General features: G+C 40.2%; 1 protein-coding gene across 1 annotated transcript in view; it reads left to right on the top strand.

The window, feature by feature from the left end:
* Positions 1-27,500, top strand: part of prr36b (proline rich 36b) — a 68,404-nt gene that overhangs the window by 1,407 nt on the left and 39,497 nt on the right. The window contains exon 2 of the mRNA XM_062037235.1: positions 27,422-27,500. This exon is cut by the window's right edge and continues 611 nt beyond it. Coding sequence (XP_061893219.1) covers positions 27,499-27,500 — 2 coding nt within the window. The 5' untranslated portion in view covers positions 27,422-27,498. The remainder of the gene's footprint in view (positions 1-27,421) is intronic.

Here is a 27,500-nt window from a genome sequence, read left to right as displayed (position 1 = left end):
GTCTATGAGCATGAACCGGTTGGACTAGATCTGACCTATCTAAGTTTATGACCATGAACTAGTCAGACAAGATCATCTGACCAATCTATGTCTATGACCTTGGTCAGATCTAGTTTAACTAGTTCAAGGTCATAGACATAGATTGGTCAGATGATCTAGTCTTAGATTAGATTGAACTAGTTGAACTAGATTTGACCAATCTAAGTCTGTGAGCATGAACTAGTCAGACTAGTTCATGCTCACAGACTTAGATTGAACTAGTTGAACTAGATTTGACCAATCTAAGTCTGTGAGCATGAACTAGTCTGACTTAATCGGACCAATCCCAGTCTATGAGCATGAACTAGTTGGACTAGAGCTGACCAAGCTAATTCTATGAGCATGAACTAGTCAGACTAGATCATCTGACCAATCTAATTCTATGAGCATGAACTGTTGGAGTAGACCTGACCGTTCTTAGTCTATGAGCATGGACTCGTCAGACTAGAGCTGACCAATCTAAGTCTATGACCATGAACTAGTCAGACGAGATCATCTGACCAATCTAAGTCTACGAGCATGAACTGGTTGGACTAGATCTGAGCAATCTAATTCAATGAGCATGAACTAGTCAGACTAGATCTGACCAATCTAAGTCTATGAGCGTGAACTGGTTGGACTAGATCTGACCAATCGAATTCTATGAGCATGAACTAGTCAGACTAGATCTGACCAATCTAAGTCTATGAGCATGAACTGGGTGGACTAGATCTGACCAATCTAAGTCTATGGGCATGAAATGGTTGGACTACATCTCAGAATCAGAATCAGAAATGCTTTATTAATCCCCGAGGGGAAAATAAAATTTTCAGCACAATCCCATTCAAGATCAGACAAACATTACAGGGAGACAGAACAGGATCGCTGACGGGTCTGCCAACTTCCGGCGCCCCTTACAAAAAAGTTGAGATACAGGTAAACAATGGGGGGGTTGAGAAAAAGAAAAAAAAAGCCTGGGCTCTAAGTCCATGAGCATGAACTGGTTGGACTGCATCTGACCAATCTAAGTCTGTGACCATGAACTAGTCAGACGAGATCATCTGACCAATCTAAGTTTATGAGCATAAACTGGTTGAACTACATCTGACCAATCTATGTCTATGACCATGAACTAGTTGAACGAGATCGGACCAATCTAAGTCTGTGAGCATGAACTAGTCTGACTTGGTCGGACGAATCCCAGTCTATGAGCATGAACTAGTTGGACTAGATCTGACCAATCTAATTTTACGAGCATGAACTAGTCAGACGAGATCTGACCAATCTAAGTCTTTGAGCTTGAACGGGTCAGACTGGAGCTGACCAATCACAGTTTATGAGCATGAACTAGTCAGACTAGATCATCTGACCAATCTAATTCTATGAGCATGAACTGGTTGGACTAGATCTGACCAATCTAAGTATATGACCATGAACTAGTCGGACTAGATTTGACCGATCTAGTTCTTTGAGCATGAATTGGTCAGACAAGATCTGACTGATCAAAGTCTTTAACCATGAATTAGTTGGACTAGATCTGACCAATCTAAGTCTGTGAGCTTGAACAGTCTGCCTTGATCTGACCAATCCCAGTCTATGAGCATGAACTAGTTGGAATAGACATGACCAATCTAATTTTATGAGCATGAACTAGTCAGACGAGATCTGACCAATCTAAGTCTTTGAGCTTGAACGGGTCAGACTGTAGCTGACCAATCACAGTTCATGAGCATGAACTAGTCAGGCTAGGTCATCTGACCAATCTAATTCTATGAGCATGAACTGGTTGGACTAGATCTGACCGTTCTTAGTCTATGAGCATGGACTAGTCGGACTAGATCTGACCAATCTAAGTCTATGACCATGAACTAGTCGGACTAGATTTGACCGATCTAGTTCTCTGAGCATGAATTGGTCAGACAAGATCTGACTGATCAAAGTCTTTAACCATGAATTAGTTGTACTAGATCTGACCAATCTAAGTCTGTGAGCTTGAACAGTCTGCCTTGATCTGACCAATCCCAGTCTATGAGCATGAACTAGTTGGACTAGATCTGACCAATCTAATTTTATGAGCATGAACTAGTCAGACTAGATCTGACCAATTTAAGTCTTTGAGTTTGAACGGGTCAGACTGGAGCTGACCAATCACAGTTTATGAGCGTGAACTAGTCAGGCTAGATCTGACTGATCTAAGTCTATGAGCATGAACTAATCAGACTAGATCTGACCAATCTAAGTCTGTGATTAGGGCTGCGCGATATATCGAATATACTCGATATACGCAAGTTTGTCTCTGTGCGATATAGAAAATGACTATATCGTGATATTTGAGTATACGCGTGCAACGTCATACACTCTCGCCAAGCAGAGAGGTAGAGACATGGGTAACGTTAGCTGTGATGCTAGCGGTGCGAGTGGTAATAAGAGAGAAAGAAGGTGCGAATCTGGTAACAAATGAAGGAATAATTAATTCCCATGAAAAACAGCAGGGAGTCCATCGTCTGGCGGTGGTTTGGCTTCAAGCGGGAAGACGTTTTACAAGTATGCGGCAAAAGCGTTGCTACAAAAAGTAGCAGCACTGCTAATGTGTAGCATCATTTGAAAAGTCACCCGCTAGAGAATGAAGAGTGCTTGAAACTCCGCATGTCAACATCTCGGTTGGTTCCACACCAACAAAATGGCCAAGCAACCATTTCCAAATCTACACCGTATGAAAAAAATAGTCAACAACAGAAGGAGATAACGTCCGCAGTAACCTACCACATAGTGAAGTACATACACTATTTGATTTCCTATTATGCAGCTCATTTTTATTTGACAGTTATTGAAATAGCTTGTGTGACATCATGCACAAAAGTGCACTTTATATGTTTTAAACTATTGTAGTGGCGTTCTGTACAAAAAGTGCACTTTAATTTAGTGTTGTTTTGATATGTCATCTTAGTGACATCATGCACAAAAGTGCACTAATAGCTTGTTTTAAAATGTCTCTGACAATCTTGCACTTTCTGTTTTGGAATTTACATGAATGTTTGTGCCACTGCTTAATAACTGTTTAATAAATACAGTTTTGGTAAATTGACTTAGTTGTGATTTCCCTCTCTGCATGAAAGTTTCAAATGAGAATATATTAATGCAGTATGAACAAGAATGTTTTGATGTAGACACATAGAATCATCATACTGGTGTTATTATATGCATCAAGTGTTCATTCAAGGCTAAGGCAAAAATATCGAGATATATATTGTGTATCGTAACATGGCCTAAAAATATCGAGATATTAATAAAAGGCCATATCGCCCAGCCCTATCTGTGAGCATGAACTAATCAGACTAGATCTGACCAATCTAAGTCTATGAGCATGAACTAGTCCAGGGGTCGGCAACCCGCGGCTCTAGAGCCGCATGCGGCTCTTTAGCGCCGCCCTAGTGGCTCTCTGGAGCTTTTTCAAAAATGTATGAAAAATGGAAAAAGATGACATGTAAAAAAAAAAATTTTTTGTTTTAATATGGGTTCTGTAGGAGGACAAACATGACACAAACCTCCCTAATTGTTATAAAGCACACTGTTTATATTAAACATGCTTCACTGATTCGAGTATTTGGCGAGCGCCGTTTTGTCCTACTAATTTTGGCGGTCCTTGAACTCACCTTAGTTTGTTTACATGTATAACTTTCTCGGACTTTCTAGGACGTGTTTTCACTTGCCAAACTTTTAACATTGTGCGTGAATGCACAAAGGTGAGTTTTGTTGATGTTATTGACTTGTGTGTAGTGCTAATCAAACATATTTGGTCACTGCATGACTGCAAGCTAATCGATGCTAACATGCTATTTAGGCTAGCTATATGTACATATTGCATCATTATGCCTCATTTGTAGCTATATTTGAGCTCATTTAGTTTCCTTTAAGTCATCTCAATTCAATGTATATCTCATGACGCACTAACTGTATGTAATATGGCTTCTAATTTGTTGCGGCTCCAGACAGATTTGTTTTTGTATTTTTGGTCCAATATGGCTCTTTCAACATTTTGGGTTGCCGACCCCTGAACTAGTCAGACTAGACCTGACCAATCTTAGTCTGTGAGCATGAACGAGTCGGACTAGGTCTGACCAATGTTATATGAACTGATAAAGCTTGCTTGGATGAGAGGCGAACCGTCCAATTGCAATCGACTGAATGCCCTGAGGACAACAAATGATCTTTATGTGTGGACGAAAGGCCAAAACGCATCGAACATCATGCGTTTTTTTAAAGTATCCGCGTTGGTGTGACCATAGCCTCACACTGGCATGTAATCACGGGTGATTAATGTCAGCCCTAAAAGTGATCAGCTATTGTGCTTTAGGAGTTAGGGCCGTAGGCGCTGAGAGCTGCTTCTTTACACACACTCACTCAGCGAGTGTGCGCAACAAGACAGATGACTCTCCTGTCTAGAACAATGGAGAGGAGAGATGGCTGCCAGTCGCGCCTCACCAAGAGTATTTACCAACGTGCAAACATGTAAAAATCTTTATGTCCATCCCGTATTGCTGTCCTTCACCCTCTGAGGTTATGTGGGCGTACTCGTGGGCGTAGGTGGGCGGTGATGGACATTGAGTGTATTGACATCATCTTAAGTAAATGGCACCTTCCCTCGACTAATAAAAGCACTTTTAAGGTTCGGCCGCAGAGGGCTTGGAGACAGTCCAATACTCTTAAATCTGAGGCGGGCTAAGAACATCAGCTAGTCCGCCCACACGGTGCACCGCTGAAAGAATGGCTGACTCACAGTGTTGGCGGCATGGCAGAGATCTGGAGGACAGACAAGGCATGGCAGAACGACCACAGTCTAATGCAATCACATGAAATTGAATTTAGCTGCCATTAAAGACCACGCTCGGTTTTTATTAGGCCTTTTAAGTTGGTTTTGAAATGATTATTAGCTTGCAGAGCAGGAGTACAGCCAGACTGTGTTTTTTTTTTGTTGCTTCGAGAGTTTGTTGTTAAATGCAAAAATGATATTGAAACTAAGGCTGGGCGATAAAACGATATCAATATACATCGCGAAAATTAATATCAATAAAAATGTGTTCGATAAAACGTTAGATTTTTTTTTTCTTTGAGGGAAGGAACAGGAAGTTGCATTAACAGAGGCACTGATAAACGCAGGAAGTGATCACGGATAAGTAGGAGTGACACGCTAACAGCCACTCAGGTAACAGTATCAACTATCAGGTTCTGTTGCGCCATCTTGTCGTCTCGCGGTTGAGTGCCGCAGAAAGAGAGGAAATAGTCGATAAAACATCGTAAAATACAAGTCACTTTGACAGTATGGCAGTTTTTTTGATTTTTTTTTTTAAAACGAACCTTAGTCAGACCAAGGTGCTCGTAATCAGTAATACCACACCACCTTGGCTTAGCCACGTTCACTTTTGAAATAGTTTGTCTCCGGTTTATGTGTGTACATTTTCACACTTTGCACTCTTTTGTTGCACTTTATTAAGTATTTCTTACATATTCCTTATTTGTGCACCATCATTTTAAGAGGTTATTAAGTGTTCAATGTGATTTTAGAATTGTGTTTACATTCTTTGGGTGTTTTTCGTGGTTGTGGTGAAATTTTCTTTCCTTTCTACCTTGATAGCTGAGAGTATTATCAGAGGAAGGTTACATTTGAAATACAAATGTTTGCATTTAGTATATTTTTCTCCTGGTCCTTATCCTCGAGAAGTCATAAAAATATCAATAATTATCTATATCGACTGATATAAAACACTTATATTGTGCTACAGTTTTCAACAATGTTGCCCAGTCCTAGTTGAAACAATTTTTACAAAACTGTGTTGTCAAGCGGACTCTTGTTTTTAGTTGAAAGGAGTTTTAGAGCCATACAAAATAGACAGAAATCATTGGAAATATGAAAAATCCTCCATTGACTGACATTGGGATGCATAATGCAACCAAAATGTCTTGATTGATTCAGTAGTTTAAATGTCGATTCTCCATCTCCATCTTCTTCCGCTTATCCGAGGTCGGGTCGCGGGGGCAGCAGCCTAAGCAGGGAAACCCAGACTTCCCTCTCCCCAGCCACTTCGTCCAGCTCTTCCCGGGGGATCCCGAGGCGTTCCCAGGCCAGCCGGGAGACATAGTCTTCCCAACATGTCCTGGGTCTTCCCCGTGGCCTCCTACCGGTCGGACGTGCCCTAAACACCTCCCTAGTTTAAATGTATTTTAGCTATTTTATTTTCAAGCCGATACCGATAACTTCCCGTTTCTCAAGACCAATATGGATAGTGGGTTATTTTGAAATAAAACCCAATAAAAACGTACAAAACGGAGTCACCAAAGCCTAGGATTCTTTGTTTGGGCACTCAATTACGCGGAATGGTACGTGGGCAAACAGACTAGTTTGTCACGCACAATATTTGGCCGTACGATATCAGATAACGGGACAAACATTTCGCAAAATGTTTTGTCAAAAACACATCATACAAAAGTGGAGCGTACGAATATCAAGGTACCGTTGTGTTTGTTTTTAAACCCATTAAGAACATGTAGTAAAAAACCCAACATATTAAATATAGTGTTGGTTAAGGTTACATGCATCATTGCAGTTTTATTTTGACTTTTATTAGTTACAGTTAAACACAGGAAAGACATACGGCTTTTAATTTGCACCCTCTGTTCAGATTATTTCATGAAAAACACTCTTAATGAGCATGAACTGTCATTTTCAATGGCTTTTGCAAGCTTGTGTCTTAGAGCCATTTAGAATTTAATGACCTATTTTGCTCCCAGCTGGCCTCTTAACCCGAGGAGGGATACGATTGTTGCATTAATAGACTTGTGAGTCAGCTCGCCCTTAGCCTAAGGACTGGTGTTGGGTGAATGTGTGACTCACAATGAAATCCCCCCACAGTTCTCTAAATCTCAATAGTGACAAGGGCAAGCCTGTGCCTCTGGTCATCAGTCTTTTTTCATCCAGAACCCGTGATCCCTGCACTTCTCAGCGTCAATAAAACAACCACCATTATGCTTAGCTCTGTTTAAAGCCATGGCAGCCATAACAACAACACAAGAGGTTAGTTTTGAGACGATTACATTTGTAGACATTCCTGATATCCAACTTTGTTCGTCTTAAGAGACATGCTCAAGACAATGTAGTAAATTGTACACTGATTTTAAAGCAATGATGAGCATCAGTATTGTCTGTGCAGTCCCAGTCTTGGTTGCTGTTGTCACAGTTGTGAAGGCAGGCAGTTGGCACTGGGGCTTTATTTGCCAGCAGCTGCAATAATTTGCTGTGTTTGGACTTTATGAATTCCTTTGGTGGGTGGATGTATAATAGTTTCACATCCTTCCTTTCAGTTTGGTCTTATAGAACTATGAAGATGGCACGACAGTTCCTGGAAAATTGTCAATAGACATGCGCTACATACAACGTGTGGCCTACAGATTTTGGTGTCTTCCGTTATAAAGTAATCGGAATAAAGGCCCAATTAGAATACAAATATTTCATATAAACATGTCAACTGGAAGATTCTGATACAATACAGTCCATTCAGAGAGAAACTTAATTCCCAACGAGAGTGGTGGTTTATGCTATTTGTTATTCGGAACGGCGTACATGTACACACCCATTAGTTTCTTGTCTTCATGGTTGGGGTAAATCACCTTCACTACTACGTCAGTGTGACCTGTTTCAGCCGGATGTTGACACTGAGCAGCAAACACGGTGGGAAGGAAGTATAGGTCTGTTGCTGACACAACTTTGTTGTTAGAAACATTAAAAGAACTCGAGATTGTGGAACGTCTTGGTAGTCCAAAGGCTAGAAACACAAGATTTGTTCAAACAAGTTCATAAAAAACTGCAGGAAACTGGATTTCACTGAACAATTGACCAGATTAAAAACTGCTGGAGAAGTTTGAAGGCTTCCTACTACAAAGCTAAAAGACAAAACGGTAAAAGTGGTTCTGACCCCGCCAGCTTTCAGTTTTACCGCCTTACGGATGACTTTATAAGAGATGGACTTTTGTCAAATTTGTCTTTCTACGCATGGATGTTTGTTTGGAGGAGGAAATTGTTGCACGCATGAGGACAACAACAACAACCCCAAAGATCATCAGGAAAATAGGACCATAACCGGTAAGCTGATTTACATAAACAAACATGGCACCGGTGAGGAGGAAAATTAAACGTGCGAAGGACAAAGGGCGGATGAGTTGAGGACGTGCAGTTAATGAAAGGCGGAAGTAGTTTATTTTTCTACTATTTCCAGAATTTCTGCAGTTTGTGCTTGGCTAGGCGGTTTATTCTTCTTTAATGCTTTGTGTGTGAATACGCACGTCACGATCGAAACAAATTTTTGTTCATGTAAACAGTGGATTTGGAATTCCGATCAACCAAGTTTTACATCAGATTAGAACAGTTTCATGCTAAAAGTGTAGCTATTATTAAACTTTTTGCTGTAGGTGCCAACCTCCCTTATTTCTATATTTCCTAACAATATTTTAGGCCGCTTATACTTTGTTTATGCAAATTTGTTTGGTTGTTTAGGCTTGGCCCAATAGTGGTTAGTGCAATTTGAGTAGGGTGAGGTTAGTTTTTAGACAGTTGTAATTATTATGTCTAGTCAGCTGTCCACATTATTTGTTTTCTTGCAGAGGATCTGATTCCATCTGGAACATGTCTTGCTCCTCTTCCTCTTTAGGTCATAATCCTCTTATGAACACAGTTGTTCCACTTATACTTGCCCAGCCTGCCATCATGTCCTGTACAAAATCCAGTGTGCCGACAGCCTCCTGGGTCTGTTTTTGCCATCCTGTCCAGATGCGTAGGTTTTACCTCTTCCACTGTTTGCTTTATCTTGTGTCACTGATCCAAGCCACCAGCTGGTCCTAGGCTCGGCTGATCTCATTTACCCCCAGAGAGGAGCTTGTTTGTGGGCAGACAGCCCATTATGGAGATGATCCAGCAGCTCTTCAAGTTACAAATTAGCCTTAGCTTGCCTGTTGCTCGGTCCATAGACTTAAAAAGAGTCACTGCCATTTTTCGTTTCTCCCAGGGGAAAAGGTTAAAAGCATCAGAGGAACACCTGCCTCCTAATGCACTTCCTCTGTGGCACTGGCAAGCATACCCCCTCCCTCCCACTGTGTCTCGTGGGATCAATATCCACACAGTTAAGCTTTGCGCTGTCACTGTCTCTGTAGGTGGTGGGCACCAGTCTGGCTGTATCAGGACACACTGATCAAACACTGATGGGACCTTGTTTGTGGCTGGGGTATTGTCTCTATACTTCTTTTCCAGGCCTGGCTAACCCATTGTCCCTGCATCCCCACGGTATTGTTTAATTTCTGGACCATTCCAAGGTCTGAACTGTCTCTCCGTTGTTGTATTTGCTATTCCTTGAGCATATCTTTACCCCTCTTGCCGATGTAGGTTTCAGCCGTACACTTTTTACGATAGTAAATTGAAAGCAACTGTACAAGATTAGTATCTCTCTTTGTCCAGGGTTAACAAGCTCTGTCATGTGTTAATCTGTCCATCTACACGGGGGGTGGGGGATTGTCTCGCAGAGTGTGACCACACTTTTGGAATAACTGAGTTTTAGTGTTTGGATGCATGTGATGTTTGCAAGAGATTGTTTATTGGGAGGAGTTTGAAACTATAATTGACACTTTATATTTATTTGTGATATATTTCAGTTCAGTTCAGTTTCAGTTTGCAGATATGGTAATAAACCACTGTGTGCATTATCTCGGTAGATGCCACAGTGTGCTTCTCTGATTCTTTTTATTTACTCATTCATTCAAGGGCATTTTAACATCTCAGAGTGAAAGTCCAATGAGTACTGAGGATTAGTACCAGCCTTTCTAATCATGTTTCTGAGATCCAGGTGTCTGTCACGCAAGCTGCCGCTCTGTTTTACACACACACACCAGCTACGTAAACAAGTACACAGAAAAAGATTTGTTTGCTCCTTACAGTGGAGCTTTTAATCTGGCCAAGTTTGACTCGTAAAGTGTCTCAGCAGACTGTTGAACCACTGGATATTGACTGATGCGGATAGCTGCACTGCACACATTTCAGGAGCTTGCGAGCCTGCCGTCCATGCGAGATACAACCGGTCTGTATCACCAATATCTTCAATATTTTCCATTTTCCTGTGTTAAGTTTATTTCAAATGTAGACATTTGGAGATTTAACTTGAAATGTATTAAAAACTATCTTGCTTCTTCTAGCTCCCTGCTTGCACTCTCCTCCTACAAACATGCTTTGTTTGGAATTTGTGTGACATAGGCGGTTTCCTGACCTCAAGTTGGGGGTGTTTGTGGAATGTTTGTGCTCTGATAAGTGTTGCATTGATAGAGGCAGCTCTGTATCATCTATGTTGTTTAGTTTTTGCTATGATCCGGCAAATGCAATTCCCTTTATACTTTTAGCATAGACACTTATTTTTGTTGTCTGTTTTTTATAGGCCTGTTACACAACTTTTCTTTTCACAATACGGTTTCTATAATATGGAACACAACGGGTTTAGCAATCTCAAATTAGAATGAATAGTCTGTCGAGTCTGCTGTTGTGATTTACCAGAGGTTGAATGGACGACCCACAGCCCCTTGCTAAGATGTGGCGTCGGGATTCTGACCCTCTCTGCATGGGGTTGAATCCTACATTGTCACCCTGCCTCTAAAGAGAAATTACTTCTCTTTGCAAACAGGGGATTCCACACACACACAAAGGCACACATACTCAGAAATTGTGAGTACATCCGGCGGTCACTTGAAGCAAGGGAACAGTAAGTAATTATAACATTTGCAGTGTTCTGCTTCACATTTGCTGATACTTCTAAAATACAAAGTTTTTAATGACACTATTTCAGTAGTTTGGCCCTGCGATGAGGTGGCGACTTGTCCAGGGTGTACCCCGCCTTCCGCCCGATTGTAGCTGAGATAGGCTCCAGCGCCCCCCGTGACCCTGAAGGGAATAAGCCGTAGAAAATAGATGGATGGATGGATTTCAGTAGTACCACCATTTACAAGCTTTATTTATTGGCTCTGTGATGGAACTCATAACTCAAAACATTTGTATTTCGAATAGGGTTGTGTATTGAATCCGATACTTTTTTGACACTCAGTGTCCATGCACTAAATTAGTCTCAAATAGTTCGTCTCTAAATAAGCCTCGTACAGCCCGTGGAAACACCTTAATCCGATCGTGTTTGGTTTTTGAAAAGTCGGACTAACACACCTTGATTATGCGATTGGAGACCAGATCTCTCAACGGTGTGTGCCGGTGAGGATCCTTTGTATCGCGTATGCTCCAGTCTCAATGCGCGGGATACAACCCGCAAGCAGAAACCATTCAATAAAAACGTAGCAACAATTGTCATGAAGAGGATAATTTTTTCTTCACAAATTAAAAGAACAGAACATTTTGAAGTGCATCGATGGTAGAAGAAAAGCAACACAGATTTATATAAGAAGGTAGCTAAGGAAATGTAAAATGCCGGCTTAATTCGGACTAGCGACTAAGACCTTACGAGGTCTCCAGTGACATTTGCTACGTCAATTCATGGCGTGGATGCTTGTAACAAAATTTTTTGCTTGCAACTTAAAGGGGAAGTGCACCTTTTTTTTGGAATTTTGCCTATCGTTCACAATCATTATGAAAGACAGAAAAACGGATGTATATTCTTAAAATTGCATTCTAACTCGTAAATAAAAGTCTACTTACAACAGAGCCAATGGGAGGTCTTCTATTCCGCCATTAAAACCCAATAAATAACCATCCAAACAACACCAACAATACTCCATTTACATTTCGTTTCTTGAATATGAACAAATATTAGTGATATTGTTATTATAAGTGCTAACATAAACTATTTATAGCACCGCCGTGATCACTAGCTTGTGTGCCAATATTTGACATGATTGACTGGTGAGCTTCTTCCTCGCTTCCTTGCTCGTCAAACTTTATTGTAGATCACAAATCATGCCTCTCACCTGGATAGTAGAAGGATGAGGACGTATTCTGACATGTTGGTACAGTCTGACATTTAATTTAGACCCGGAAATGGTAAGATCGACACGTAAAGACGCTTGGTTCCACCCCCCTCTTCTCTGTGAAGATTATAAATCATTCTAAACGGGACTATACCAACATTGTATCAGTCGGCATCCTAATGACAGCAGACATTGTACAGTAAGTAATGTTTTATTATGTTTATTGACTCTCATGAATGAACGAAAAGCAAATGTGATGCATTTTTTAAATGAATGCGCTGCATATGCTTAAAAAGAGCAAAAATAGGTCAATTTTAAATGTTATTATAAATGTGACTGTTACTTCATTGCATACTGTATATACTTACATCATGTGTATAAAACCCTAATGGAGGTGTTTGGATGTTTTTTTAGGGCTTTTATAGGCAGAATAAAGGGGCTCCAGTTTAAGATGACTTTTGATCGTATTTATTTACTGTTTTGAATGCATTAAAAAAAGAAAAACATAAGTGTTCTTGTCTTACATAAGGATCGTGTATAATAGGCACAATTCCATAAAAAGTGCAATTCCCCTTTAAAGCGAACAATTAGCCGAGAGACAGCTCTCATCTCGAAACACTCTTAAATTGAGGTACCACTCCTGAGAACCCGCATTCTCCGCAGTGGACATTTCCTTTGTCCGAGAGTTACACGTTTCGGGAAAAAAAGGGTTATAACGTGTCGCTCAGAAATTGTTGTAGATACAGCATGTGCTTTGCAACTGCAACCCCCGTTTTGTCACAGGACCACGCTTTATGAACAGGTCAAAGACCCAAGAACGCATCTTGTGTTTGTGCTTGCGGAGATAAAAGCACATCAATTACGGGGTCAGAGGCCACTAAATGCCCGTGAACAATGCCCTAAAAAACAGACCCACGACATCCATCCGCTTTTTCTCGCTGCTGATGAAAGAGTCTGGCCTCACAGAGACATTGGGTGATTCCATCCATCTTGTGGAATATTAGTGGTGTGTTGTATCGGCCACAAAAGCTCACTTTCTTTGGCATCTTTTCTGCCGTCTTCCTTACCCAGCCCCCTTCATAGCTGTGTCCTTCCCCCACAATTCCTCTCTTTGACTACTATTTAGAGTAGGCCCCGGGGATAGAAGAAGGCCCACTGAATGCATTTGTGTGTACACAGTTGTGTACTGTGTGAGCAGGGCTGGATTTCTGCTCGCACAATTTATACTTGCCCACGGATGGTCGGTTGGCTAAAAGAGGCACTTTGATATAGGCCTTTGTGTGGATGAGCGAAATCTGTGTTAAGATGTTAAATGTTAAGAAGAAAACACACACCATAGCCTGAGAGACAAATCAATCACTAGCAGATCTCATGAGCATTGTCTCACTTTCACAATTGTTTTAAACTACTGTATTTTCTGGACTGTGGAGTGTACAGGTATGTAAGCCGCACCCATCGTATATTAGAATTATTTTTTTTACATATATTAGCTGCACCGGACTATAAGCCGCAGATATATACTTTGTGAAATGAGTTATTTACACAGAATGTTTATTTACATACCTGAGTTGTTTCCAAACGGTCTCTGAAACGGCTGATCAAACTAAACAGAAGTCATCGTCATGGACCCACTGGCTGCGTAAACGTGTTTATTAGCTAATGCTAACGGCGCCACCGTCATTACATCACGATAGAACGTACAAATGTGCATGAAGACACTCCTACAGACATTGCACATGGGACGGTTTAGTAAGTATAATTTTTTTTTACCATATATTCTGGACTGTTGAGCGCACCCACTATATTTTAGGGGACAAAATTGTTTACTAATTAGCCGCACCGGACTATAAACCGCAGATATATACCATATTTTCCGCACTATAAGGTGCACCAGATTATACGGCGCACCTTCAATGAATGGCATATTTCAAAACTTTGTTCATATATAAGGCGCACCTATGCATCCATTAGATGGAGCTGCGCTAAAGGGAATGTCAACAAAACAGTCAGATAGGTCAGTTAAACTTTATTAATAGATTACAAACCAGCGTTCTGACAACTCTGTTCACTCCCAAAAGGAATAAACAGCTGATTTACTCGTATTACGGTAAATCAAACGTTAGTGCAATCACAATATAGTAACACTCGAAATAGTGCAGAGCAAGAACAATATCAATAACTCAACATTGCTCAAACGTTAATGTCACACAACCCAAAATAAACATGTTAAACTCACTTTATGAAGTTATTCCTCATCCACGAATCCCTCAAATTCTTCTTCTTCACAATTAAACAGTTGGGCGAATACGGCATCCAACATGCCCGTCTCGACGAAGTCGTCATTAATCGAGTCAGTGTCGCTGCTGTTGTCTAGCAGTTCAGTGACCATTCCTGCCTTCCTGAAAGCTCGGACCACAGTTGAGACTGATATGTCAGCCCAGGCATTTACGATCCACTGGCAGATAGTGGCGTATGTCGTCCGGCGCTGTCTCCCTGTCTTGGTGAACGTGTGTTCGCCTTCTGTCATCCGTGTTCTACTGCGTGACTGATCGTCTTGAGTTTAAACTCTGCGTCGTAAGCGTGTCTCTTAATAGGAGCCATTTTGGGGTCTTTATATAAACACACAAATGGAAATTAAACGTCATATATCCCAGATTATTATTCTACGGGGGCGGCTGCTTACCATAGAAGAAGAACTTCTTCTTCTACGGGAGAAAATGAAGTCGGCGGCTGCTTACCATAGAAGAAGAACTTCTTCTTCTACGGGGGAAAATGAAGTTGGCGGCTGCTTACCGTAGAAGAAGAAGCGCTTCCTCTTCTACGGGGAAAAAGAAGTAGGCGGCTGTTTACCGTAGTTGCAAGACCTAAACTTTATGAAAATGAAGTTTAGGTTTGTTGTGGCTCAATATTGGTCCATATATAAGGCGCACCGGATTATAAGGCACACTGTCAGCTTTTGACAAAATTGGAGGTTTTTAGGTGCGCCTTATAGTGCGGAAAATACGGTATACGTTGTGAAAGGCGTTATTTACACAGAAACATGTTGTAAATGTTTATTTACATACTTTAATTGTTTCCAAACAGTGTCTGTAACACAGAAGTAAAACGGCTGATCAAACAAAACCAAAGTCATCGTCATGCAGAAGCTAGCTCTCCAATCAGCTAAACAGACTCAATAACTCCACAGTGACGTTTTGGTGAATTTACAAAACTGAAACAATACAAAAATAAGGCCTTTGTAAGTTAACAATACTAACACAGGCACTCGTAAGCGTGTTAGCATATTAGCTATTGCTAACGACGCTGGCATCATTACATATACAATAGCACGTACAAATATGCATAAAAACACTCCTACAGACATCACACATGGGACGATTTAGGAAATATAAACAGTTTTAGTTGTACTGTAAAACACGCAAACGTTGCTTCGAGTGATGGACGGCCAGAAGACTGAAAAAAAAATTCAAATCACTACAGCTAAAAAGAAAGGTCACTGCAGCACAAACTCGTCGAAAAGATGCACAAACAATAAAACAAATTCTTATTGCTTGTTTTTTTGTTTTTTTACTTTTAATAATTGCCTTTAACAGGGAAAAATCCATAAATTAGCTGCACTTTCTTATAAGATATTTAAAAGTAGCAGCTTATATTTCGCAATTTACGGTAGTCAAATTGTAAAACTTTCAGTGATGGATGAAGATCCTTTCGAGTGGAAACGCGATAGACGGTTTTACGTCCGGTTTAAGGCATTAAAACAGGAAGTACGTTTTCAACCAGCAACACTGGCAGTGAGCTATCTCGTCCTAAAGATGGCACCATAGCACGAACAACAACTCACCGTTTTAGTGTTTCTAGTTGCGTTAAATGAAATCTATTGAACACGAAACATTATGGCCGCAGGGTTCAAAGCGTAGGAAAAAGTGGTCGCTTCTAGTCTGGTACTCTTGAAATAAGATGGATTTGTGCTGCATATCAAAACGTGCGTGGAACCCGCCTTATGGAAATAGAGTGAAAGAAATACTGCTGTGTGACCTGATTATTCAAGACCAGTGTTTGTGTCTAGACATCCAGCAAAGCTTGGATCCCTAAGCAGAGCTGGATGTCTTCCAGTTATTGACAGTGTTTACCCGAGCACTGTATACACACACGCTTTGTTTATGGCCCTGTGTGGGTATTAGGAAGGAAGGATTCCGAGAGGGATGATCTCACCTTGCAGAGCTGCTGTCGCCATTATTTGATGATGGTGAGGCCTATTAGGTGCAATGATAGGGACAACATGAGTATACATCGTTTGCATCATTCAAAACCAGAAAATAATGTCAATCTTTACAAAATATTGGCTATAATAATAAATAATATGTTAGTGTCGACATTTGTTATTTTACGTTGGTCCAAGTATTTGTGTGGGTTACTGTGAGGCTAATCATTGAGGCTCGCCAGAAATGTAATTGTGGGAGACTCAAGCTGCACGACTCGGATACAGCCCGAAGGCCGCCAAACACCACACAGACACGATGGCAACAAGGCGGAGACAGAACTAATTGTTTAGAAATAAACCAATATAACAGGAGGACGCTGGTCCAGAATTGTTTGCCGCGTTGTGTACTTTCTTCTGCTTTTGTTTGAGCCAAACGGGGGGAAGAGAGCCCCAGCTGGTTGAACTCAGGAAGCAGTCACACGACCAGATATCCTTTCGTATTCTTTGTGTCCGGATCATCCGTGTGTCTGTGGTCGGGATAATGACATAGGCTGTCCAGCTGCCTTGTAGAGATACTATTCTAACAGAGTCTGTTTTCAACAGTCAGATACAACGTTTAAAAATATATCTGAAATGTATCTTAATGAAGCTGACACAACCTTCTGTTTAGAAAGTGCTGCTAGAAATGTGTTGTACACACCATTTATACTTGTACTTCTCCGGGTCTTGAGAAAACACCCTTCTGGTGGTCAGCCTGTATCATTTGAAGCCCAAATACAGTATGTTGTAGAGGATTTCAGAGTCAAGCCTTCCCAATGATTCCATTGTTCTCAAGGGAAAACCTGTGTCACAGGGTGCAATATACACTTGAAAACCTCACTTGATTCTGCCATAGAAGTGTTGAGTCTCTCCACTCCACATGTGCATCTCAATGGAAACCGGTGCTTTTGGCGTTTCATAAACTTGGTATGGTCTAACATCTGGAAAATGTACCTGACTACAACGCACTCGTATAAAGTAGGGATGTGCCGATCAATCAGTATCAGACAATTTTTGTCAAAAAATAACGCCGATCTCTTCTGGCTGACATTGTATTCATTTTGAGTCCCCCGGATGACAAGCTGCTAGCAGCTCATTGTGTGTCTCCCTATACCAGGGGTCGGCAACCTAAAATGTTGAAAGAGCAATATTGGACCAAAAATACAAAACAAAAATCTGTTTGGAGCCGCAAAAAATTAAAAGCCTTCTATAAGTCTTATAATGAAGGCAACACATGATGTAAGTGTCTATATTAGCTATATTAGCCTATTATCAAAAAGACTATGTGTCGCAGGCTGACACAAATCTTCATTGACAGAAATGTTGAAATGTAATATTTATTACACCCATTTTTGCAACATTGGAAAACATTAGTAAAACGCAGGCTTCTCAGAGGGTGAGATAACTCCTCTAAATTATTGGCTTAGAATGACCAAAGGTATATACGTTAAAGAAAATGGCAGGTTGTCTTCATATAATGGATTTATAGCAATCTATGCAAGCTGGGTTACATTTGCTGTGGTCTATAACAGCACACAAACAACTATCAGAAATGCAGGCAATATTACATACAGATAATATGTCATGATGATGATGATGATGAATGGGTTATACTTGTATAGCGCTTTTCTACCTTCAAGGTACTCAAAGCGCTTTGACAGTATTTCCACATTCACCCATTCACACACACATTCACACACTGATGGAGGGAGCTGCCATGCAAGGCGCTAACCAGCAGCCATCAGGAGGAAGGGTGAAGTGTCTTGCCCAAGGACACAACAGACGTGACTAGGATGGTAGAAGGTGGGGATTGAACCCCAGTAACCAGCAACTCTCCCGTTGCTGACACAGCCACTCTGAGACATGCAAATATAAATTAAATACACTGAGGACATATAAAAATTAAATGAGCTCAAATATACCTACAAGTAAAGCATAATGATGCAATACGTACATAAAGCTAGCCTAAATAGCATGTTAGCATCAATTAGCTTGCAGTCATGCACTGACCAAATATGCTTGATAAGCATTCCACACAAGTCAATAACATCAACAAAGTTCACCTTTGTGCATTCACGCACAGAATAAAACGTTTGGTGGACAAAATGAGACAAAGAAGGAGTGGCATTAAACACGTCTTTCTCTGGTATCGTTAGACTTAGAGACTTCCTTTTTATTGTCATTCAAATTTGAACTTTACAGCACAGATAAGAACGACATTTCGTTACATAAACTCATGGTAGTGCAGGATGAAAAAGCAATAAGGTGCATACCGGTATATAAATAAATAAATAAATATAAATAATATATAAATATATATAAAAACTAAATAAATATGTATAAATATATATAAATAAATAAATAGATTAATGTACAGATAAATATATTGCACTTTTCCACATGCGTCCACGTTTATGGATGTATGTTATATTGTCTTTTTTATTCCAGCAAGTTAATCCAGTTTGGGGGGAGTTGAGGGGATAATTTAATTATGATGCGTTCAAGAGTCTTACGGCTTGAGGGAAGAAGATGTTACAGAACCTGGAGGTTCTGCTTTGGAGGCTGCAGAACCTCTTTCTAGAGTCCAGCAGTGAAAACAGTCCTTGGTGGGGGTGGGAGGAGTCTTTGCAGATTTTCTGAGCCCTGGTCAGGCAGCGGCTTTTTGCGATCTCCTGGATAGTTGAAGAAAGTTATACATGTAAACAAACCACGGTGAGTTCAAGGACTGCCAAAATTAGTAGGACAAAACGGCGCTCGCCAAATACTCTCATCAGAGAATCTCATGTTTATTATAAACAGTGGGATTTCTAACAATTAGGGAGGTTTGTGTCATGTTGTCTTCCTACAGAAACCCTATTAAAACCCCATATTTTTCTATTTTCATACATTATTGAAAAAGCTCTAGGGAACCACTAGGGCGGCCCTAAAAAGCCGCATGCGGCTCCAGAGCCGCAGGTTGCAGACCTCCGCCCTATACAGTGTGAAGTCGTTCCTATAAGTTAATAATAACCACCTCGATTGTGACTGCATTTCTTAGTATCTTAAGTATCATTACTTATTATTATTATCACTGGAAAAAGAGGCTCAACATGTCACACATCGGGAGCAAGCCAGGAGCAGGCATGCTAAAAGCGAAGCAAACCGCTAAGCTAGCTTGAAACGACACCAGGAAATAAGTGCTTTGCAAAGTTTAAAAAGTGCAGAGAGCAGAAAGTAAGCAGCTATTAACAGGAAATTAACAAAATACCGTAATTTCCGGACTATAAACCGCTACTTTTCCCCCTCGTTCTGGTCCCTGCAGCTTATACAACGGTGCGGCTTATTTACGGCCTGTTCTTCTCCGACACCGACGAAGAGTATTTGGGTGGTTTTAGTACGCAGGAGGAAGACGATGACACAATGATTAAAGACTGACTTTTCATATACCGGTAGGCTGGTTATTTTGATAACGTACAGGCGAGCACTTTGTATTAATTTGCACCGTTGTATTATATGTACTCTGCACGAATGCTGTTCGCCATGTCAAAGATGTGAAAGTTTGATTGAATGATTGAAAGATTTATTGTTAATAAATGGGACGCTTTGCGTTCCCAAACAGTCATCTCTGTCCCGACAATCCCCTACGTGGTAGCAGGAACCCCTATATACTACGGTAATTACACATCAAAACCCTGCGGCTTATAGTCGGGTGCGGCTTATAGTCGGGTGCGGCTTATAGTCGGGTGCGGCTTGTATATGGAGCAATCTGTATTTTCCCCTAAATTTAGCTGGTGCGGCTTATAGTCAGGTGCGGCTTATAGTCCGGAAATTACGATAAGTGTCTTGAGCAGGACTGTCAAACTCGTTTCCATTGAGGGCCACATTGCAGGTTTGGCTGTAACAGTGTATAATATCTAGCCATCCATCCATTTTCTACCGCTTGTCCCGTTCGGGGTCGCGGGGGGTGCTGGAGCCTGTATAATATATAAATATAAATTGCCTCATTACACAATTATGTAGTATTATATATATATATATATATATATATATATATATATATATATATATATATATATATATATATATATATATATATATATATATATATATATATATATATATATATTTGTTTTACGTACATTGTAAATAAATGTAGATTTTACAGTAAAAAGATGACAGTTGCCAAAATTTGACCATAACATTCCTGATCTTTCTATCGTAAATGGAATTGGAAAAACAGTCCCACTGTTTTTACTGGAAAATTCTTTACAGTATATTACTGTAAATGGAAAAACAATACCACCGTTTTTGTTTTTTTTATGGTAAAATTCTGGCAACTGAGCTACCATTTTTGTTTCGTAAAAATGTTTTTTACAGTGTACAATTTGCTTTAAAACCATGAGTCAAGCCTATACTGAGGTATTTATTTTTATTTTAACAAAAAAATGTTTGGAATTAGGGATGTCCCATAATATCGGACTGCCGATATTATCGGCCGATAAATGCTTTAAAATGTAATATCGGAAATTATCGGCATCGGTTTCAAAATTATCGGTATCGGTTTCAAAAAGTATAATTTATGACTTTTTAAAACGCTGCTGTGTACACGGACGTAGGAAGACGTACAGAGCGCCAATAAACCTTGAAGGCACTGCATTTGCGTGCCGGCCAAGTCACATAATATCTACTGCTTTTGACACACGTACAAGTGAATGCAAGCCATACTTGATCAACAGCCATACAAGTCACATTGAGGGTGACCGTATGAACAACTTTAACACTGTTACAAATATGCGCCACACTGTGAACCCACACCAAACAAGAATGACAAACACATTTCGGGTGAACATTCGCACCGTAACACAACATAAACACAACAGAACAAATACCCAGAACCCCTTGCAGAACTAACTCTTCCGGGACGCTACAATATAGACCCACCCCCTGCTACCCCCTACACCCACCCCCCCAACCCCGCCCACCTCAACCTCCTAATGCTCTCCCAAATTCCAAGCTGCTGTTTTGAGGCATGTTAAAAAAAATAATGCACTTTGTGACTTCAATAATAAATATGGCAGTTGAAGTTTTTCTTTTATTTTGGAAAACCTTGTTACATTGTTTAATGCATCCAGCGGGGCATCACAACAAAATAAGGCATAATAATTTGTTAATTTCACAACTGTATATATCGGTATCTGTTCATATCGGTATCGGTAATTAAGAGTTGGACAATATCGGATATCGGCAAAAAAGCCATTATCGGACATCTCTATTTGGAATGTATGATAATAAAATATTTGTTGCAATATTAGATAACGTTTAAAAGATATACAAATTGCACACAGTACGTGTATTTTTTCCTTTGGAAATAGAAAGTTTGAATACATTTACTGAAAAAAGACGCATATCAATTCCAGGCTTTGATGGGCCACATGTAATGATGTGGCGGGCCAGATATGGTCCCCGGGTCCTGAGTTTGACACCAGTGGTCGAGCAAGAGAACAATATAACAACTGTTAGTATGTCAGCATGGTCACAGTCGGTACACGACATGGAAGAGGAGGGCGGATTGATCCATTAACTGGTGGTGTCGATACCAAGGGCAGTAAAAGTATTTGATCAATACCAGAGTTATTACTTCAATATTTTCACTTTCTCAAAATGTTTTTTTTTTTGTGATAATATAATAAAACCAATAACTCCCTGGACACAGGGGGACTTAGTAGGTGGAGGAGGAGTAGATAGTTGAATTCAATCAAAGAAAATACAGAAGTACCGTATTTTTCGGAGTATAAGTCGCTCCGGAGTATAAGTCGCACCGGCCGAAAATGCATAATAAAGAAGGGAAAAAACATATAAAAGTCGCACTGGAGTATAAGTCGCATTTTTGGGGGAAATTTATTTGATAAAACCCAACACCAAGAATAGACATTTGAAAGGCAATTTAAAATAAATAAAGAATAGTGAATAACAGGCTAAATAAGTGTACGTTATATGAGGCATAAATAACCAACTGAGAACGTGTCTGGTATGTTAACGTAACATATTATGGTAAGAGTCATTCAAATAACTATAACATATAGAACATGCTATACGTTTACCAAACAATCTGTCACTCCTAATCGCTAAATCCATTGAAATCTTATACATCTAGTCTCTTACGTGAATGAGCTAAATAATATTATTTGATATTTTACGGTAATGTGTTAATAATTTCACACATAAGTCGCTCCTGAGTATATGTCGCACCCCCGGCCAAACTATGAAAAAAACTGCGACTTATAGTCCGAAAAATACGGTAGTTTAAATTATGTGTTGATATTGTTAAACTGTCACTCACCATGAATACACATTTTCAGAAAATTCCAGTTAATACATGTGATCGATATTGGTATCGGCTCATCTCACTCAGGAACGATCAGTATCGGAATCAATCCTGATCGGAGCATCCTTAGCAAATAGCATAGTGCAGTGTGGGCCGCCAAAAAATATCTGTTTCTCAGCTGTGGTCCGTATGGGCTGCAGTATTACTCAGTTGCAATACACTTTTCCACCACTTGTGGCAGTAATGACAATTTCAAATAAACAGAAGAAGCCTGGAGTTAAAGTCACTAATCAGCCTAAATAAATCATAATATTTGTGATAGTGCAGTTGGGATAGGCTCCAGCACCCCCCAGCGCTAGAAAATAAATGAATGGATGGACGTTTTTATATCATTCGATAAGGTTGTGAAATGTAAGTAGGTTAAAAATATTTATCAGATACAAATGAAAAAAAGAGCAAGATTATTAATTCAGTGTTAATATTTGAGTGTGACCCGGGCCTCTCTGTAGTGGAAAAGTTGGGGCCCCGAAGTCAAAAAGGTTAAGAACCCCTGGCGTAGTGTACTTTAAGAGAACGTCTTGAGCCAATGAGCGTCCTAATAAACAGCTTAGTCTCAACTGCCCACTTCCATTATATGGAAATAGATCATTTGGGGCATGTCTGCCTTCATTTATTTGCGGTATGTACAAGTTAAGAGCTGCAAAATAATGAGACTTTATAAGTGAACCATGTTTAGTCTAGTAGCAAATCAACTGTTCTTCTGGTCATAAATCCGCATCTGGTGCTTAGAATCTTTTTTCCAGTCAATAGTCCAAGTCTTCTGACGTACATTTTATTTTCCCCTTTCTTCATCACACTAATTCATTTCTAAGACAACTGCTAAAACCGCCGTGACTAAAGGGCGTGGCCCGAGTGTATTTTCTAACAGCCACCCGTCGTCATCCGGTCAACCTCTCAGGTTGTTCTGGGAGGCAGCCTGTGACTTGCAGGGTGTGTGACTAGTCCTGGTTTGGGGGTTTTTCTTTTCTGTCCTGCGCTTCTCCCCCTCTGGCCTCGCTCAGCTGCTCAGGCCATCTGTGCAAAGGCAAACAGAGAACAGAGGGATGGAGCGAGAGGAGTGTTGGTGGTATTGGTAAGTAAGTAAGTAAATGTTATATATAAAGCGCCTTTCACAGATAAAATTACAAATTTTATGATTTTATCCTGCACTACAACGAGCTAAGGCAATGAAATTTTGTTCTTATCTGTACTGTAAAGTTCAAATTTGAATGACAATAAAAAGGAAGTCTAAGTCTAACAAAGCCCTGTACAAAACATAGGTGTAGTAAAACAACAATTCAATGAAAACAACAGGGGCAACATTATCAAAAGGATAAATAAAATAATAGTATAAAAATGATAGTTAAAAGGTGCATTAACTAAAAGCTTTACTAAAAAGAGAAGTTTTCAAATGTTTCTTAAAAACATTTGAAAGACGTCTGGAAGTCTCTCCAGAGAGTGGTGAGGACGGCGGAAAAGATCATCAGGACTCCTCTTCCTCCTATCCAGGAGATCGCAAAAAGCCGCTGCCTGACCAGGGCTCAGAAAATCTGCAAAGACTCCTCCCACCCCCACCAAGGACTGTTTTCACTGCTGGACTCTAGAAAGAGGTTCCGCAGCCTCCGAAGCAGAACCTCCAGGTTCTGTAACCGCTTCTTCCCTCAGGCCGTAAGACTCTTGAACGCATCATAATTAAATTATCCCCTCAACTCCCCCCAAAATGGATTAACTCGCTGGAATAAAAAAGACAATATAACATACATCCATAAACGTGGACGCATGTGGAAAAGTGCAATATATTTATCTGTACAGTAACCTATTTATTTATTTATTTATATATACACCTTATTGCTTTTTTATCCTGCACTACCATGAGCTTATGTAACGAAATTTCGTTCTTATCTGTGCTGTAAAGTTCAAATTTGAATGACAATAAAAAGTAAGTCTAAGTGTAAAAGTGTCAACACAGTCAAGATCACGGAGGGACTGGTGCAAGTTGTTCCAGAGTCTGGGAGCTATAGCCTGGAATGCCAGGTCTCCACAGGTTTTAAAATGAGTTTTTGGGATCTTTAGAAGACCCTGGCCTGAAGACCCTGAAGAGTAGGTGCATAACAAGTCAGCGATGTACTGAGGGGCCCCACCATGCAACTAAAATCTTAAACTCAATGCGGAATTTGACTGGAAGCCAATGAAGACTGGATCAAATGGGTGGGGGGTGTTGATATGGGCTGGTCTGGGTGCACCGGTCTAAAGTCTGGCAGTATTTTGTACCGTCTGAAGTCTCTGTAGCATTGACTTGTTGAAAAGACTGAAAAGACAATTGCAATAGTCAACACGAGATAAAATGAACATTGATGAATGAATGATCATTTCCAGATCCAATTTTGACAGCAAATTTCTCACTTTAGAAATATTTCTGAGGTGAAAAAAACAGTTTTTGGTCATTTCACGACAGTGACCCTCCAGAGACTTGGACTGATCAAACACGGTGGGGGGACACCGGGGAGAAGGGGTAAATGATCAAGTGAAATTTGCTGGAGAATGACAGGAGCTATTTAGTTTGGATCACACAAGTGGAGGATAAGGCGAGTCGAGAGCAAGGATTGTTTCCATAAAGTTTGAAGCACGAGGATGACGCGCATCACCTTCCAGAAATAGGACAGTGACTATGTGCGTTTAGGTCAGCGGAAAGTAGGATGATGAAACTAGTCTGGATTTTAGAGCAAGACGAGCGAATAGCACCCTATTTTTTTATGTTTTGTTTTTTTCCCCCTTCCTGCTGCGCTTTCCCACCCGCCTATTTCCCATGCTCCGCAGGCCAAACATCCTCCTTTGAGCTGGTCTCCGCTTGCTTTTAGAGGTTGCCTCACGACCAAAAGCCAACTCCTCGTTCTGTTTGTGAATGTTTCCTGCCATCCCTCCCATCTCCCTTTTTTCCCCTCACCTCATTCCATCGGAAAGTAGCTCATGGAACTAAACGAGAAGCAGTTGTTAAATTGAGGCTGACAACATATGACAGCTTTTATCACAGATGGTTGCCCTTTATCCTTCCTCATATGCTTCACATCATGCCTCCTGTCCAGCATCTCTTTAGCATTATGATGCATGTATTAACCCAATTACACAACTGTCTTTACTCTTCTGTTACAGTCGTAAAGTGGTAGCTCGGTTTTTGTCAGTTGCCAAAAAGTCTGTCAGACACATTTTACGAAAACTAAGGTCATTCATCCCACAATAAATAATTTTTTCAATAATTCCAAATAATTCATTTTAGACAGCCAAAATATTAACACATTTTTTTCAGACAATGATTATAGTTTTACGAGCAGAAACTGATGAAAAATACATAAATCAGTGGCGATTGTTCTAAAACTGCAAGGAAAGCTCAGCTCGACAAAAATAAGTGGCCAAATATTTACTTTTGTGTTTGACTAAATATGTGCTAGAACGCATTCAACTTTTGTTCAAAATCAGCTACTTTTTAAACAGCTGGCGTGACTTTCTTCTAATGCTTCGTGGCAGCGTCACAGTGCATTTAACAGAGTTGACTTCAACAGAAGCACATAGAGTCGGTTGTTCCCCTGCTGCCAAACGTGTCACTCATTAGATAAATGCTTGACTTTGTCCAGCCCATTGGACACGCAGTGTCTCTGGACGTGTACGGAAGTGGGCGTGGCTTTGACTGGCCCGGGCGTTAAGTTTCCGCATGATTATTGGATGATCTGTCCGAGGCTGAATCCCTTTTTAATTGATTGCAAAATGAGCGAATGTTGAAATATAAACCTCTGCCAGATTATTTTTCAAGTTTCATTTTGTTGTTCCGAGTTGCTATGAAGATTTTTTACAGTCCTCTTAGTGACATTTTCTTGTGAAATCTATTATGATTATTACTTTTATCTGTTATTTGAAACTGTCCTCGTCTTTCCAGAGTAGCTGAAAATGGGCTTCCACCACTTGAAAGAGCAGCTGCCAACACTGATATAAATGATAAAAGACATTGATAAATTCAGCATAATTTTATCTTTATTTAAGATACTTGTTGGTGAAGACAGTAATGAGTTTTTCCAAACTTAATTTGTATATGTAATCTATAGCTGAACCAAAGTGCTGGATAGCAGTGCAAGAAACACATAAAACATGAGCACATTATAAAGAAAATAAAACAATGGACAATTAAGTTAAAATTCATAAAACTGTCACCGTAATCTGAAGTACCAAATGCAGCTTTAAACAAATAGGTGTTAAGTTTGTTCTTAAAACCTATTTGTCTGTGATGGTCCGTAGTTCGGCTTATAGCGTAGTCCAAAGTCCATTATGTTGCTGTTGTTTGGCAGACCGTTCAGCTCGACGATGACGAGGGATGTGTAACGACTATGACGAGGGATGTGTAAGAGTCCACCAAAACAAACATTCAAAGTTTAAAAATAAACTCCAAGACAGACTAGAAGCCAGTACAGAGAGCACGGAACTTGACTGATGTGGCTCTGTCGTTGGGCGTCGTTAGGGGTGCAAGTTGTCACTGCAGTGCTTTTGTCATTTAAACAAACTTCAAAGGCAATTTCTTGTTTTGAAAGGTTGCAGTACTTTAGATACAGTTCCTCATTTTCTTTGTAGAGATAACTTCTGTCTGATAACATAACCTTTAACGTGATTAGCTAGTGTACATTTTTGTGTGTGATGAAGCTGCGATTAGCCATGTACTTTTATGTTTTGATTCCTCACCATAACAACATTCCAAAGTCTCTGCTGATAGTCACAAAAGCAGACTCTGTTCCATGTCTGGTCTTGCTGTTGTCTAACTTCTTTTATGCTATATCTCTCTGCAGACCAGACCTGTGTCCTGATCGGTGACCATCCGATTAGATTGAAGTGAACTGGACGTACCACTTGTATACAAGAGGAGAT

This window comes from Entelurus aequoreus, linkage group LG25, assembly GCF_033978785.1.
Source record: "Entelurus aequoreus isolate RoL-2023_Sb linkage group LG25, RoL_Eaeq_v1.1, whole genome shotgun sequence".
Classification (NCBI taxonomy): Eukaryota; Metazoa; Chordata; class Actinopteri; order Syngnathiformes; family Syngnathidae; genus Entelurus; species Entelurus aequoreus.
Note: the sequence above shows the minus strand (reverse complement) of the source record. Positions and strands in the feature narration are given on the sequence as shown.